Source organism: Equus asinus, unplaced genomic scaffold, assembly GCF_041296235.1.
Source record: "Equus asinus isolate D_3611 breed Donkey unplaced genomic scaffold, EquAss-T2T_v2 contig_1, whole genome shotgun sequence".
Lineage (NCBI taxonomy): Eukaryota > Metazoa > Chordata > Mammalia > Perissodactyla > Equidae > Equus > Equus asinus.
The window spans coordinates 250,500-266,591 of NW_027224738.1; the positions used below are offsets into that span (position 1 = coordinate 250,500).

The 16,092-nt window shown below is 54.0% G+C and overlaps 1 protein-coding gene across 1 annotated transcript in view; it reads left to right on the forward strand.

The window, feature by feature from the left end:
* The first annotated feature begins 5,047 nt into the window (after positions 1 to 5,047).
* LOC123282371 (serine/threonine-protein phosphatase 2A regulatory subunit B'' subunit beta-like) overlaps positions 5,048 to 16,092 on the forward strand; it is a 55,520-nt gene continuing 44,475 nt past the window's right edge. The window contains exon 1 of the mRNA XM_070503366.1: positions 5,048 to 5,687. Within this exon, the coding sequence (XP_070359467.1) occupies positions 5,340 to 5,687 (348 nt within the window). The 5' untranslated portion in view covers positions 5,048 to 5,339. The remainder of the gene's footprint in view (positions 5,688 to 16,092) is intronic.

Below are 16,092 nucleotides of genomic sequence, written 5' to 3' on the forward strand. Positions count from 1 at the left end.
TTGCACGTTACCTGCTTTTTTTTATTGGAGACCTTATCATACTAGTCACAGTTATTTTTAATTCCCCTGTCTTATAATTCCAAAAACCTGTGTCTTATCTGAGTCTGGTTCTAATGCAGTCTTTGTCTCTTAAGATTGTGTTTTTTCTTGCCTTTTAGCATGACTTGCAATTTTTTTTGAAAGCCAAATATGATATTTCTGGTGATAGGAACTGAGGTAATCAGGCTTTTAGTGTGAGCTTTTATGTTAATCTCACTAGGAACTGGGTTGTGTTTAATATTTGCTGTACCCGTAGGTGACAGAGGCTTCATTTTCTTCTAGTTTCCTTGTTTTAATTTTTTTCTTCCTGTTTTCTTTGGATTTCCCTAAGTAAAAACTCCTTCTTAAACAGAGTCTGTTATCTTGCTGTATTCTCACTTGTAATTCACTGTTGTTATGGTGGATCCCTGTTGATGGGGTGATAAGCAGTTGGGGAGGGAAAGTGTTCTGTAATCTTACGATTAAATCTCATTTTTTTCTAGTGGTCCTGAGTCCCTGGACTGTGACCTTCAAAAGTGTCTTTTAGCCCTCCCTCCCTCCCCCAGCTTCGGTGAGACAAGAAGGCTGGTGGAGGCTGAGGTTGCCTAATTGCTCTTCCTCCAGGTAGATGATGCTCTGCTAAAGTACTTTATCTTCAGGGTGTGACTTTGTTAAGAAGAGAATGTTCTGGGCATATTTCAGTATGGTTACTTTCCCCTTCTCCTGCTCAAAGCAGAAGAGGATTTTCCTCAGATCTTCATTGTGAAAACCTGAAAACCTCCTAGGGTTCCTGGACGTAAAACCCAGGAAAGTGTGGGCCCCCCCCCAAAACTGGGACCCCAAGATATTTTAACTCTCAGGCTGATCCATACTTGGTCTCCTACAGTTTGTCAGTTACTGTTGAAGTGTTCCCACTCCAGATAAGCTGTGATTCTCTGTATCTGCCTGTCTCCAGTGTTTTCAGTGGTGATTTGCCCTGTGACCTCAGTTTTCTAAGATGTTATTGATTTACAGTTTCCTTTATCTTTTTTCTTGTTGTGAGCATAGGAGTGAGGACTTATAAGCTCCTTATGGGCTGTAGCTGACTGGTTAGTGTTTTTTGTTTTTTTTTTAAATGGTCCTATGTGAAATGCCATAGCTGTCTGTGGCTTTAGTTTTCGTACTGTCCTTTGTTTGAAATACTTTTGTAACGCCTGTCAAGTCTTGGTCTTTGTGAGGATCGGTTCCAGTTTTAGTTGGAAGTTTTAGGAATTGATTTTAAAATGATTTACTTTTCTTATTGTTAGTGATTTATCTTTAGTTGCTGCTATGTCCAAGTGAAAATAGTGTGGTAAGCACAGTGGCTTAAGCATGAGCAGTAAAGCCAGAGAACTCGGGTAATTTCATGTGTCCATAAAGTGTCTTATTAAAAAAGTAAATTAAATCAATGAGCGTATATAAAACAATAAAGATAGCAATGAACAAAGATGAAAAACTTTGGAAAAGTATGCTCTAGTAACTGAAAGCACTTTCATGGACGTCTTAGTTTGTCCATAGTCCTTTTAAGTACAGACGGTTCCCAACTTAATGGTGGTTCAACTTAACGATTTTTTGACTTTACAATGGTGCAAAAGCGATACACATTCAGTAGAAACTGTACTTCAGATTTTGAGTTTTTTGAGGATTATCTTTTAGGGTAACTACTTTTTCTATTCATTAAATTATATTTGTCACTGTGCCTGGAGTTCCCCTAAGGGGTGCAGTATAGCGTAGGCTTTGGTTGGAGATAGAATTCCTAATTTTCCACTTAGTAGCTGTAAGTGCAAATTATTTAACTCCCTTATTGCATTCAGCAAATAAGTGCCTTTCTGAGCCTCAGGTTCCTGTAATAAAGTTCTCATGAGGTTTAAATCAGGTCAGTGTGCATAAAATGCACATGTTAAAATTTGGTAAGTTTTTGTAAGGAAACCCAAGACACGTGGACCCACTGAGAAAAATTCCACCATTTACCCTAACAACCGGAAGCAGTGGTTAAGTATTCAGCAGCGTAGTGGAAACCTGTATGGGCCTGTATCACATTTGCGACTAAAATCAAGGCATAAAAAGTTTATAGACAATTAGACTTTATTTTATATGCTTATGTAATTAATACTTGGAAGATTTTGATAGAATTTCTTATAATTTTACTTGAATAAGGACATAAGATTTCTAACACTAAAGCAAGGAGTAAACTTGTAAATAAAGGAGGTGTGAAAAGCTAACTATCAAATACTGTTTGATTTATAACTGAAGTTATTATGGATACTAACAAATAAATGAGCTGTATATTTTATAATGCATTGTAAATAGATACTATAATTTTAAAACTAAAAACACATGCACATATGAGTAATTTCTTGAATGGGAGTGGATTACCTTGCAAAATCTTAGGAAAATTAAGTTTTCAACTTTTAAGTTTAGTTTACCTCATACATCTCCAATCTTCATTTATGAACTATAAAAGAAAATTACATGAATTAAAAAAGAAAACAGAACTTTTACAGCATAAAAGCGATAAATTTATAATATGAAAAGGTAGAAAAAGATCACCTATAATATTATCATCTAGATAACACCTACTATTAATATTTCTGACAGTATTTTACTGTAATAGTTTTATTTTATTTTATTTTATTTCCTTTTTTTTTTGGTGTGTGTGAGCAAGATTGGCCCTAGCTAACATCTGTTGCCAATCTTCCTCTTTTTGCTTGAGGAAGATTGTTGCTGAGCTAACATCTGTGTCAATCTTCGTCTATTTTATGTGAGATGCCGCCACAGCGTGGTTTGACAGTGGTGCTAGGTCTGTGCTCAGGATCTGAACCTGTGAACCCCAGGCTGCTGCCAACTTAACGACACTATGCCACCAGGCTGGCCCCCTATTGTATTTTTTTTTGTTGAGGAAGATTGGCCCTGAGTTAACATCTGTTGCTTATCTTCTTTTTGCTTGAGGAAGATTGTTGCTGAGCTAACGTCTGTGCCAGTCTTCCTCTATTTTGTATGTGGAACACCGCCACAGCATGGCTTGATAAGTGGTGTGTAGGTCTGAGACTGGGATCTGAACCCATGAACCCCGGGCCGCTAAAGTGGAGCACGTGAACTTAACCACTATCCCACAGGGCTTACCTCATGTGCTTTTAAACATAGTTGTGATCATATTTTGTCTACAACTTATAGCCTGCTATTTTTGGTTAGCATTGTAGTGTGAACTATTTTCCATATTATAATTGAACTTTTTTGAATTATTTTTAATGGATGGTATGATATTGTATGACTTTTATGCATACCTGTTTATTTAGCCATTATTATACATTTTAATTATTTACAGTGTTTTCGCTGTTGTAAATAACTCATAGATCAGTATCTTTTGTGAGTAAAGTTATTTATTAAGAATTATTTTCTTTGTATAGATAAAAAGAAGCAGAATTACTCAAGAGATCAAAGGCTTATTGCCAAGTTGTTTTCTAAATCCTTTTATTACCACTGTCCATATGTGAGAGTGTCTACTTCAGAGTAAGTTGTCCTACAATGGGTAGTCTTTTTTTCCCTTAAGTATTTGATAAGTAAAAAAAGATATACATTTAACACTTTTTTATGGAGTTAATGATAGGTTACAATCTTGTGAAATTTCAGTTGTACATTAATGTTTGTCAGTCGTGTTGTAGGTGCACCACTTCACCCTTTGTGCCCACCCCCCACCCCACCTTTCCCCTGGTATCCGCTAAACTGTTCTTAGTCCATAATTTTAAATTCCTCATATGAGTGGGGTCATACACAGATTATCCTTCTCTTGCTGGCTTATTTCACTTAACATAATTCCCTCAAGGTCCATCCATGTTATTGCAAATGGAATGATTTTGTTCTGTTTTACAGCTGAGTAGTATTCCATTGTATATATGTACCACATCTTCTTTATCCATTCATCTGTTGCTGGGCACTTAGGTTGCTTCCACATCTTGGCTATTGTAAATAGTGCTGCAATAAACATTGGGGTGCATAGGACTTTTGGGATTGCTGACTTCAAGCTCTTTGGATAAATACCCAGTAGTGGGATGGCTGGATCGTATGGTAGTTCTATTTTTAATTTTTTGAGGAATCTCCATACTGTTTTCCATAGTGGCTGCACCAGTTTGCCTTCCCACCAGCAGTGTATGAGGGTTCCTTTTTCTCCACAACCTCTCCAACATTTGTTAGTATTAGTTTTAGATATTTTTGTCATTCTAACGGGTGTAAGGTGATATGTTAGTGTAGTTTTGATTTGCATTTCCCTGATGATCAGCGATGATAAGCATCTGTTCCTGTGCCTATTGGCCATCAGTATATCTTCTTTGGAGAAATGTCTGTTCATGTCTCCAGCCCATTTTTTGATTGGGTTGTTTGATGTTTTGTTGTTGAGTTGCGTGGGCCCAGGCGACTCGGCCCCCACTGCAGCCTTGGTCCTTCCTGCGGGAGCGGGCGGAGGTGCCGGGTGTCCGTGTGTCCGCTGGCCGCATCCTCAGTGCACCTGCTGTCTGCTGCCCTGTTGACGTTTATGTGACTGGCTCCTACCTTATGGTGTGCGTTAGCGCTACATCCTGCGTTGTGGTTACGTTCTGCCCTGTTGGTACTTTGTGCACTGTCGTTATTTTGGACGTTCTGGTTACTTGGTACTTTGTCGTGACGTTCCACACTGTCGTTCCATATTGTTACCTTGTATGTTGTGGTACTTTCTGCCCTGTCCTGACATTCTACGTTTTGTCGTGTGGAACCGGCACCAAGACTACAGAAGCCAGAATACTCACCCCCTCACCCGATTTTTGAAGAGAAAACTTTCCGGTGTCCTCTGCAGCTTCAGTATGTTTTCTCAGCCTCTAACGAGCAGGGGAAGCTGGGGCGGGCAGACCCCTTTGTTCCCAGTGCGTTTTCAGGGAGGGAACAGCTGCTTGGCTGCATCTGGGTCCCAGGCTGGGGCCTCAGCGTAGAACCCGCTCCTCCGCGAGGAGCCTGTGGCAGGTCCCCTTTAGTCGTGGGCGGGCAGGCAGGCTTTGCTTCTGGGGAGAGCGCCACCTCCCCGCTGTGCGAGCGCTGGCAGGCGGCCCCAGATCTGCCCCAGATCGGCTGTCCTTGCTGACCTGTTTGTGCCCTGTGCGTCCACACTGAGCCACAGCCGGGGTCCCTGCAGACACCGCCCCCTGCAAGGCCTCCCGCACCCTCAGCAGCCTCGCAGAGAGCTGCTCCGTCAGGGCGCGCCAGCTGTCCCCTCCCACCTGCACAGCCGCCGGCCCGCCCGCCCGCGGGAGGGGTGGCCTGCCACCCCTCCTCCAGCCATGTGCCCTCCTCAGCCTGTGGAACGCGCGCCGCCTGGGCCGGCCCCCACAGCGCCTGGCCAGCGACGCACGGAGTGCGCTGAGCCCAGCCACCCCAACCGTCCTGCCGGGCGCAGCTGCCGCCCCGAGCCCAGCGGCCCCAGCCAGGCCCAGCCCCGAGAGCAAGAGCCAGAGCGAGGTGCCTGGCCCGGGCCCTGGCGGCCCACGCGAGCCGACATGCGGCTCCACGAGCCGTCGCTGTGCCAGGACCCCAGCCTGAGGCAGGAGCTGGCCTCACTGGCCCGCGGCTGCGACTTCGTGCTGCCCTCCCGCTTCAAGAAGAGGCTCAAGGCCTTCCAGCAGGTCCAGGTCTGCCGCATGTCACCCCCCCGGCCCACCCGGGTCCCTCCCGAGTCCCTCCCTGGTGTGGGGGGGGCGGGGGCTGCTCGCACCCACCCGTGCAGGGAGCGTGGGTCCCGCGTGAAGTCGCTGGGAGAGCTCCTAAGAGCTCGCCCGTTGCTGGAGTTTTGGCGGCAGGTGCCGCGGTGTGGCCAGGATGCAAGCCCCCAGCGCGTGGACAGGTTCTGGCTCGGGTGGGGACCTGACCCTGTGGTCCCGGTGGGAAGCCTGGCCCATGGTCACGGCCATCTCCATGATGACACGGCCCTGTGGGACGCCTGGCCTTCTCGGCCACATGGTGTTTACTGGGCTGTGGGGATCTGCACACATGGGCCGGGCAAGTGGATGGCTCGGTGCTGATAGTGAGTAGTTGGCGTGTAGACACCCTCTCCATGGTTGTGTGTGCTCGGAGGAGTAAGACCTGCTGTGTCTACACCTTGGACGTGTTACGAGTTAGTTTGAGGGACCCAGTCGTTTGGAAGCATCAGACAGCCCGTGATCCCCAGAGTCTGTCTGTGACTCGAGGGGTCTCCGTGGCATATCTTGTCCTCGCCTCAGCTCTGGGCCGGTGCTGGGGGCAGGGCCACAGGGCTTGGGGCCGGGGCTCCTGCTCCTGAACGCCTCACCTCTTGCAGTTAGACACCCGCACTTTTTCTCTAGGCCAGGACTTAACGTCCTGTTGTGGCCAAAAAAAATGACATCCAATCAGACCGGGCCATCTGGGGGAAAAAAAGACCTGCCTTCTGCTGATATTTTAATGGGAGTTTTTCTGGGATCATATCTCAGCTTTTACACAGCTTGGGAATTTTTCCTGTCTTGTGTCTTCCAACTTCTGAAGTTTTGTCTGCAGCTGGGGAAGGTGTGAGTCTGTCCCTAGATTTTAAGGAAAGTGCCTGCATTTGGAGACCCAGGAGTGGAATCTGCCCCACGCGGGTCCTGCTTTGACGATAGGAAAACAGATGTGGGGCAGTTAGGGTTTCTCCTGATGGTCCACTGGGCTGTGTGGGAGACCCGGAAATCCCTCCAGCCTCGCCCAGGATGGTCGTGCCTGGGGGCCCGGCTCCCCACAGAGCCCATGCAGGAAAGTCTGCATTGCTTTAGGGCTGCTGCTTATCAAATGAAAATCACTTTTTGGGAATCAAACTTTATGAATTCATTTCATGGGAAGTTGTTTCTTGTCACAGAAAACATGTCTCAACCTTGCTTCTCAGCCGTGACGATGTGCATTGCGTAACGTGAGTGCTCCCTGGGCTGCAGGCGGTGGACCAGTGGGTCTTTCTCATGGGGGTTGTGGGAGGAGCAGAAGGAGAGTTCTCCTGGCTCCTTTCATCCCAAGATGTTGGAGGGCGGATTCGGGACACAGCCTTGGGGGGGTCAGCCAACATCTTTGGGAGAGGCTGGGGGTAGAGGGAGAGGCTGGGGGTGGAGGGAGGGAGGTGGTGCTTCAGCCTGACGGCCACGCCACCCGCTCAGTGGGCCCCCCTGGCCCGGAGCAGAGGACCCTGGGGCACGGCTGTGCCGTCCACAGTGGAGCCATCCCTGCTCCCGCCTCCCATGTCCACCCGCCCACCCTGCCCAGGGATTCTCGGGCCTTCTGGGCGCCGAGCAGCGCCAACTCCCGGTGGTCACTGCAGGCTCTCTCAGGCCCAGGACATGCTCGGCTCACCCCGCTGGAAGGGGTCCTGAGCGTCCTGTACCCCGGGGGTCCCATCACCCACTCTCCACAAACAGGCTCAGGCACAGTTGACGGGCGCCTCTGCTCCTCCACTCTGTCACCTTGCTGTGGGCCCGGACACGCTGTCCAGCCTCCCTGCAGGGTCCTTCAGGGCACACAGACCCCGCTGAGCGTCATTCCAGACCCCAGTGTGGCCACCCCCTGGGGACAGTCCTGGACTCTGAGCTGACCTCCCCTCCCTGGGGTGACAGCGTGGCCTCCCAGCTCTGCCTGTCCCAGATGGCAAGTGGGCCACAGTCTGGGGTCCTAGTCTGGGTGGGGTCACAGTACCCTGCAGGAAGGGTCATGAATACCCCCTTTGATCCACATTCCCAGGACCCTGGCAGCTGGAAGCGGCCCCTCTGTCCACTCGGCTGTGGATGCAGGTTCCCCTCACAGGCCACTCCAGAGCCGCACACACGCCCCCTTGGGAGCCCGTCCTGTGGGGCAGGTGCAGAGCCAGGCTGACAGTGTCCAGGCCGGGGACCCCGCTCAGCCGGGCTCCCCCGTCTGTGTCAGTGTTGGGAACACAGCTCTGCTCCCTCCTGTGAACGCGGCTGGCCCAGCAGCCTCCACAGTGAGCCCGGCCCCTCCTGTGCTGGAGGGAGATCCTTCGCACGAACCCGTGTGCAGGGCCTGGCTCCCCCGTTGTTGTCTTTGGCTCCCCTGTGTTAAACTTTGACCTCTGGCTCCCATCTGTCAGCGTGGAGTGTCGTTCACGCGTTTAGTTGGCGCACCTCCTGCCAGCTGGGGTGGAGGGTCCACGGGAGCCGAGGAGAAAGCTCGCGGCCCACAGGGGCCTCCTGTTGGGTGCAGCATCTTTGGGGCCTGGGCTCACCTGGAATCCACAGGCTGTCCCCCTGAGCTCCCTGGCCCCGTCCAGGGCCCCGTCCCGGCCTTGCTGCTGCATCCGGTCTCAGACGGGGCCGCCCAGGACGCTGCTGGGCTTGGCCGCTCCGGCCCAGCGTCCCTGCCTGGCCTGCTCTCATTCTGCCACCTGTGCCCTGTCCTGGCCCGTTGGAGTCGGAGGGACCCATCTGATGTCCCAGCATGTGCCGTCTGACCCCTCTGGGACCTGACCGTCCGAGGCTGGTGTTGGGAGGTGTGACCCCAGAGACACAGCTGGACGGATTTCTGCTGGGCTCCCCCACACCCTTCTGCGGGAGAAGAGATGCCTTTGCTTTATCCCAGGGCTTGGATTTTGGTCGTGGGGGCACCGCTCCGCCCCACTGTGTGTTCTGGGAGGCCCATGGGCGAGTCTGAGGTCCCAGGAGTGGGGTCGAGTCAGGGAGCAGGCGGCTGGGGCCCTCTACAGAAGTAGCTCTCCGTGAGGCCGTGCCCCTTGATCGGGGCTGCAGGGGGCCTGCGTGGGGCGGGGCGGGTGGGAGCCCAGGCAAGAGGCTTGGGGACCCGAATGCCCCTTGGTCGGCTGGTTGTCATTTTTTAAGAGGCCTGAGCCGTACTTTAGGACTCTCCTTTCACACACACACGTGTGTGTTTTTGCCACTTTTGTTCATTCCAGTCATCTGGCCGCGTCCCCTGGAGGTCGGGGAATGCGCCCCACGGTCCCTGCAGGACCTGCTGAGACCTGTTTTGCGGCCCAGGAGGTGGCCAGCCCCCAACGGCGTCCTGTGTGTTGGAAAAGAATGTGAGAGCTGCAGCTGTGCTGGGGCCGCATCTATTTCTGTCCCGGAGATTAAACTTGTAAATCTCCCGTGTCTGCAGCAGGCTGTTTGTTTCTCGTTGTCCCGTCAGCTCCGTCATCGCTCCGGGGAGCTGGGCCCGGCCTCCCTGGGGGCTGGACCTCTGCTTTTCCCTGCAGCGTCTGCCGTGTCCGTGTGGGGCTCCTGGGGCCGGCATTGGCCAGCTCTGAGGCATGTCGTTTCCCCTGGTCGCCTGCCCTGACGCGGTCCCTGTCTCTCTCTAGTACTGTCCACACCTCCACCTCTTGTGTGCACATCAGTCCAGCCACCCCACGGCCCCTCTACCCTTTTCCGTCTTTTGAGAAGATGTTCACCCTCTGCACCCTTACGTCTTATGTGTGTCTCTTGTGAATAGACACGATTCTCTTTTTCCTTCTGATCTTCATCTTTTAACTGTGCCGTTTGTCTGTTTCCACGTGTTATGACTGTTCGTCCATCTTGGTTTATTTTCGTCCTGTCCATTCTTGCCTCCTCTTTCTCTTTTCCTCTCCTACTTTGGAGTATTCCCTTGCTCCTAGCTGACTGCTCATCCTAGAAATGGCCACTACTGGATTTTTCCAGGTGAAAAATTAATACCTTTGCCTTCCAGCTCAAAACACTCAGATGGGGGCTGGCCCAGTGGCGCAGCAGTTAAGTGAGCATGTTCTGCTTCAGCGGCCCGGGGTTCACCAGTTCGGATCCCAGGTGCAGACATGGCACCACTTGGCAAGCCATGCTGTGGTAGGCGTCCCACATATAAAGTAGAGGAAGATGGGCACGGATGTTAGCTCAGGCCCAGTCTTCCTCAGCAAAAAGAGGAGGATCGGCAGATGCTCAGGGCTAATCTTCTTCAACAAAAAAAAACAAAACTCTCAGACACTTCCATTCCATGACCCCATTCATTTTATACTGCTGTTGTTGCCTTCGGAGGGTTTTTAAAAAGAAATAAAATCGCCGCCTTATGATGATTCACACAGTCAGCGTGTTGAGATTTGCCCCCCATACGCCCCTTTCCTGCATCTCCGACCTGCGTCAGGAGCACTTGGCTTCTGCCTGACGCACGGTCCCCCGCACATCCTGGACCAGCGTCTGCTGACAGTGGCCGGCTCGCTTTTGCTTTTCTTCCGTTTTGGTCTCAAACTGTCTCCATGTTGGTTTTGTGTGGCAGACACCTCCCGGGAGGTGGCGTTTGGGCGAAAGGGCAGCCGCTCTCCTCCAGCTCTGGCCCCTGCATTTCTGTCGAGAAGCTGGCTGCAGGGCTCCTGGGTCGCTCCTTTGGAGACGGTCCCCTTTTCTGTTCCGTTCCGTCTCCTTGTGGCAGGTTCTGAGGATCTGCCGCTGTCTTGGATGTTGTCCAGTCTCGTCGTCCGGTGTGCAGTGTGGGTCGCTCCAAGGACTCCTGCTTGGGGTTCCTTGGGCCTCGGGTCTCAGGATGTGTCTCCAGCTCTGCAGCTGCAGGCTCAGCACCTGCGTCTCCTCCCTCCCGGGGCACGAGTCCCTCCCAGCTGTGCTGCTCTGCTCTCCAACCCAGAAAGCAAGTGTGTTTCCTGTTCTTCTGGACGTTTTATTTGGGGCTGTCTTAAGTCTCCTCACTCTTGCATCTTCAAGCCTCTCCCTGTCTTGATATATGAAGCGTGTCGGCTCTCATTCTCAACAACGTCAGAGTCCGGAGTCTTCGCCAGCCCAGCTGCTCCCTGCTTGCCGGCTCTCCCCCATGGTGCCTTCCTTTCATGTGTGTTTGTGCATTTTGATCATGAACGCCTCACTTTCCTTGGAACTTGGGGCGTTTTCTGAGTCCCGAGTTGAGGATGGTTCACCTCAGCACATCTTGCTGCTTCCGGGCACTGCTGATCTGTGGCAGCCTGATGTCGTCGGCTGGAGGGTTTGGGGACCAGGCACAGGATGTACATTTGGTTTGCACACTTGACTGGGAGTCTGCTGTGAGCTCTAGGGAGCTTCGCCACCACCCCTGCCCACAGCCCCTTGATGCAGCACCAGCTTTCAGGCCTATGATTGTCCTTTCCTTCCTGGGGTCAGAGGTTGGTGGGGATTTATTTCCACTTCATTCTTCTCACTGCAGGGGCAGCCCCCAGGATCCCGCTCAGGGGGCAGCCTCCGTCGAGGATGCTGGATGTTGCCTCCTGTCCCCGAGCTCTGCAACACTGTGAGGTGACGGTCACTTCACCCCCTTGAGTGCACTCCCTGAAGGCAGCGCCTGTCCAGCCTCTCCTGGCCTCGCTGGGTGCCCCTTCCCAGCGTCCGTGCCCTGAGAGTCCTTCCTCTCTTGCCAGTCCGTGAGGCACTCAGGAAGATGTTTGTCAAGTGCTCTCCCCAGCATTTCCAGCTGCCTTCCTCAGAAGGGCTGGTCCGGGTACCTGGGTCTTGACAGGGCCGCAGAAAGAGCACACATGTTAGCATTTACTTCTCCCTGAGTCGATCCTGCAAGTCCAGCACCAGAACTGGGTCATCCAGTGTTGCGCTGTGCCTCAGGGAGTGAGTTGGTGGGAGACGCTTGCTTCCCCATGAGTGTGAGAGACATGGAAGGTTCCAGGCTGGGAGAGACTCACTGTGGACAGAGGGAAACAGAGTCATGTGGCCAAGTTCTCTGAGGTAGCAGCTTTCCGAACACAGCGAAAGGTGTTTTCCTTTCAGGGGAGCTCTTTGGGATGTGCGTTCCATCACTGCATATTGCTGGGGGCCTGCTCTGTGCCAGGCACTGGAGGGTAGCTGCACCTTCTAGTTGGGATGACAGAAAAGCCTACAGAGCCTGACTGGGATGACAGTACCTGTGAAGGGGCGGCAGGTGGGGTGGGATGTGTGTTCTGTCAGGGATGACCTTGTGACCTGCGGTGATGTATTCTGTGAGGGGGCAGCAGATGGGGTGGGATGTGTGTTCTGTCAGGGATGACCTTGTGACCCGGGGTGATGGTTCCTGTGAGGGGGCAGCAGATGGGGTGGGATGTGTGTTCTGTCAGGGATGACCTTGTAACCTGGGATGATGGTTCCTGTGAGGGGGCAGCAGGTGGGGTGGGATGAGTGTTCTGTCAGGGATGACCTCGTGACCTGGGGTAACGGTTACTATGAGGGGGCGGCAGGTGGGGTGGGATGTGTGTTCTGTCAGGGATGACCTTGTGACCTGGGGTGAGGTTCCTGTGAAGGGGCGGCAGGTGGGGTGGGATGTGTGTTCTGTCAGGGATGACCTCGTGACCTGGGGTGATTGTTCCTATGAGGGGGCTGCAGGTGAGGTGGGATGTGTGGTGTGTAGGATGACCTTGTGACCTGGGGTGATGGCTCCTGTGAAGGGGCAGCAGGTAGGGTGGGATGTTTGTCCTGTCAGGGATGACCTTGTGACCTGGGGTAACGGTTACTATGAGGGGGCGGCAGGTGGGGTGGGATGTGTGGTGTGTCAGGGATGACCTTGTGACCTGGGGTGATGGTTGGTGTGAGGGGACGGCAGGTGGGAGTGGGCTCAGGCGGGGGGTGTTGTGTTGTCTATTGATGACATGCTAGTGGCAGGTGGGATCTGATCATGGTCTTAGATGAGGTAAGGCAGTGTTTGTGGGGCGCCTGGGAACAGTAGGCACAAAGGCCCTGAGGTGGGCAGTGACAGGGGCAGTCATTAGCGCCTCCACACACCCGCTGTGCCCCAGGGAGCTGTGGTGCAGTGGTTCTCAAACTCCTGACCCAGGGGACCGTCCTCCTGTACCAGCGTGTTGGTGGAAGGGACGTGTGGCACCCTCAAGGGAAGCCCTCCTGCTGGCAGCAGCCAGTGTGGCCATGCGGGGTGTCTGCAGGGCGCTGTCAAGAGCACCAAAGACCTGTGGTTGTGTCTTTGCCCCTAAGTTTGTAGCTGTCTCCCTTCCTCCCTCCCTCCATCTGCCAAATTCCCCCCAAATTCCCCCCGTCCGCATGGCTCTGACCACAGGGGCCGTCTCTCACTGCGCAGCCCATGTGGGCGTCCTCCCTCCACCATGGTCAAGCTCCCCAGGCAGTAAGCTCGCTCGTGTCCCACTCTGCTCGTCCTGTGCCGCTGTCCAGAAGGTCATGTCTCATGGAGCTATGCGTGTGTCCTCGGGGCCAGGCCTCAGGGCCCGGAGCAGAGGAAGACAGGAGCTCTGCTGTGTTCCAGGGTCAGAAGGACCCGGGCTGCCGCACGAGGCGAGGGGTTCCTGGAGATCAGCGAGCTGTGTGTCCACCCCCAGGAACAGACACACGAGCTGAGGCAGAGACAGGCCCTCGCGTGGCAGCCCTGGGCGTGGAGGCCTCATGCGTGTGTGTGCGTCTGTGTGTGTGTCTCCATCGCGACCAGCAGGCCCTTCCCCGCCAGTCCTGACTGGGAGGCCCATTTGGCTGTTGGGCCCCATCCCCTTCCTGTTCCTGCCCCTGGAGACAAGCGGACCAGCAGACGGTGGGGGATGGAGAAGGAGGAACAGGTGACTGAGCCGGTGCCATCGCTGTCGTGGGAATCTCTGCGCCATGTGCTCAGGAAGCGGGTAGAAACCGTCAGATGTGGTTCATCCCCTGCAGTGTGAATACTGCCTCCTAGAGTGCTCAGTCTTTGCAGCTTCGGAAGACACGTTGGCGCGTCTCCACCCACAGAGGTTTGGTGAACTTGCTCCTGACGCGTGGTTTCTGCCCCTTGCGAGGCCCACACAGGACCTGGGGCTCCCCGTGCCCTTGGCCCAGGCTGGCCCCTCTGCCCGGGTGGCCCATCAGCTTCTCCCTCTCGGACTGCGGCCGAGCCTGCATCACGGGGGCCCGGTGTCCATCCTCCTTGGAACTGGCCCCCCATGTCCTTCTCTATACCTCTGGCCTCTCCTGTTGTCCGAGGCCTCCCCGCCCAGCAGGGCCATGGGAGGGTCGATGGGCCACTGTACAGACCTCAGACGTTGTCCCCGTGGTGCCGGTCGTTCTGAGTTCGTGAGCACAGGGCACGTGCTCAGATGTCATAAAGTAGCTCCCAGTGCTGCCTTGGACCATCTGTTAGACCAACGAGAGAATGAAGCCGACTACAAACGTGATCTAAAAACTCCCGTGTGGTGACAGACGTCACAAAGTAAATAAAAAGACGTGGGGCCTGGGGACGGAGGACAAAACTCACAAAGCCGAAGACACGTGCCGCCCTGGGAATGGTCAGAGGAGGAACAGAAATGACGGCACAGCGTGGAGTAGAGAAGGGGCAGGGAAGATGGTGTCCTTGCCTTTTAGACAAATGAGGAGATGCTCCACCTGGTTCAGAGTATGGTGGGGGTGGAGCATGATGCCTGTGTGGTGTCTTAGTTCCCCCAGACGGCGGAACCTCAGTTTGACAGCGCCCTCTGCTGACGGGGCAGGAGGGAATGCGGTGTCGGAGATGGTGGTGGCCCCCGGAGCTCCTCCCGCAGGAGCACGTGGACGAGCCACACTCTTGCGGTGCTGAGGCCGTGCCGGCTGCCTCCCTGTGCTCCCATTCAGATTGGGGCCTTTGTAAGCTTCTTGCACTCGCTCACCTTTAAACAACGCAGGACAGGCGCCTAGCCCGTGGTGGGGACCGCCCACCTTTAGGACTGTGGTGTGTGCAGACACCAGCACCAGGGACACCAGGCCCCCAAAGCCCCCTCAGGAGGTGCTCGCATGTATCCTCACGCCTAGGACAGGAGCCACGAGCACTCGCTGCTGCTGCTGCTGCTCCACAAAGGGGCATGCTGGCCTCCCGCCCTCCCCTCACGTGTGGTGGCGGCCGGGTCACCGCGAGGTCACCAGGGCACAAAGGCCACGTTACTTCCCCAGGCAGAGCCGCCAGGACCCCAGGGCAAAGCCTTGCTCGCGGATCCCAGCCTGGATTCGCATCTGCGTAGACTGCGGATTCATGAGGAGGTCTGGTCGCCACGCGTGACTTGTGCAGATGAAGACAGACTTCCTCGTGAGTGTCCAGCGAGGTTCCAGAGCTGTCGCTTGGCAGCCCTTGGGCAGGAAATGTCCCTATGTCTCCACAGGAGGGGGGCACAGATAGTGGGCGTGAGCGACACAGGGCCTGACACCACATGTCCAGGACGCCCCAGTGAGCCCACCCCGCTGCTTTCAGGGCTTCGTGTGGTGGAGTCAGCATCACGCCGTCGCCAGCTGGAGTGTGCCTGTGGCCATCCAGGGGGAGGAGGGCACCCATGGGGACGCTCGGGCCAGCCAGGGGGGCGAGGGTGAGCCTCGTGGTGGATTGCTGTGCACTGACAGCCGCAGGAAGATTTGATTTAAGTTCTTTGTCACGTTCTGTCCATTTTGTCAAAGTCCATTTCTCAGGACCGGCCTGAGTATTAACTGTGTAACGGGTCTGGCAGAAGCCGGCTGACACGGTGACAGCAACCTCGTTTTCAGGAATCACACCTGGTCGTAGGCGAGAGGCCGAGCAGTGTGTCTGCATGGAGGCGTAGCAGCGCTGTCATCCCTCTTCCTTGTCCTTTCCCAGGTGACCAGGTGCGCGGCCTCCTAGCGCTGACCAGCAGCGAACGACGTCCCTGTGACTTAGCAGCCCAGGGGTCTGTGTCAGCCCAGCCATGGACTGGGGAGAAGGCACATGGTTGACAACGGCTCCAGAACCAGCCCAGGGGCAGCCACCCCACAGTGTAGGTGCCCTGCCCTCTGCCTGGAGCGCCAGACTCCTTGTGCCTCAGTTTTCCCACCGTGAATACAGGATGCTGGTGGCACGTCAGTCACAGATTGTCCTGAACGCGGCAGTTGAGTGAGATGGCTCATGGGAAGATGTGGTCGGTGCTCAGGAAACACCAACACCGTATTGCACAAAGGTACAAGGGCAGCGACTGTGGCCGACAGCTCAGGGCATTGGGCTCGCAATTCATTCCGCCTCGCGGGAGAGAAGAAAAGAGAAAGACGGGAAAACGGAACCACCGCCACAAGGCAAGGAAACAGGCACTCAGGGGCCTGCCCCGGGGGCACAGCAGTTAAGTTTACAGGCTCCGCTTCGGTGGCCTGGGGTTCGCGGGTT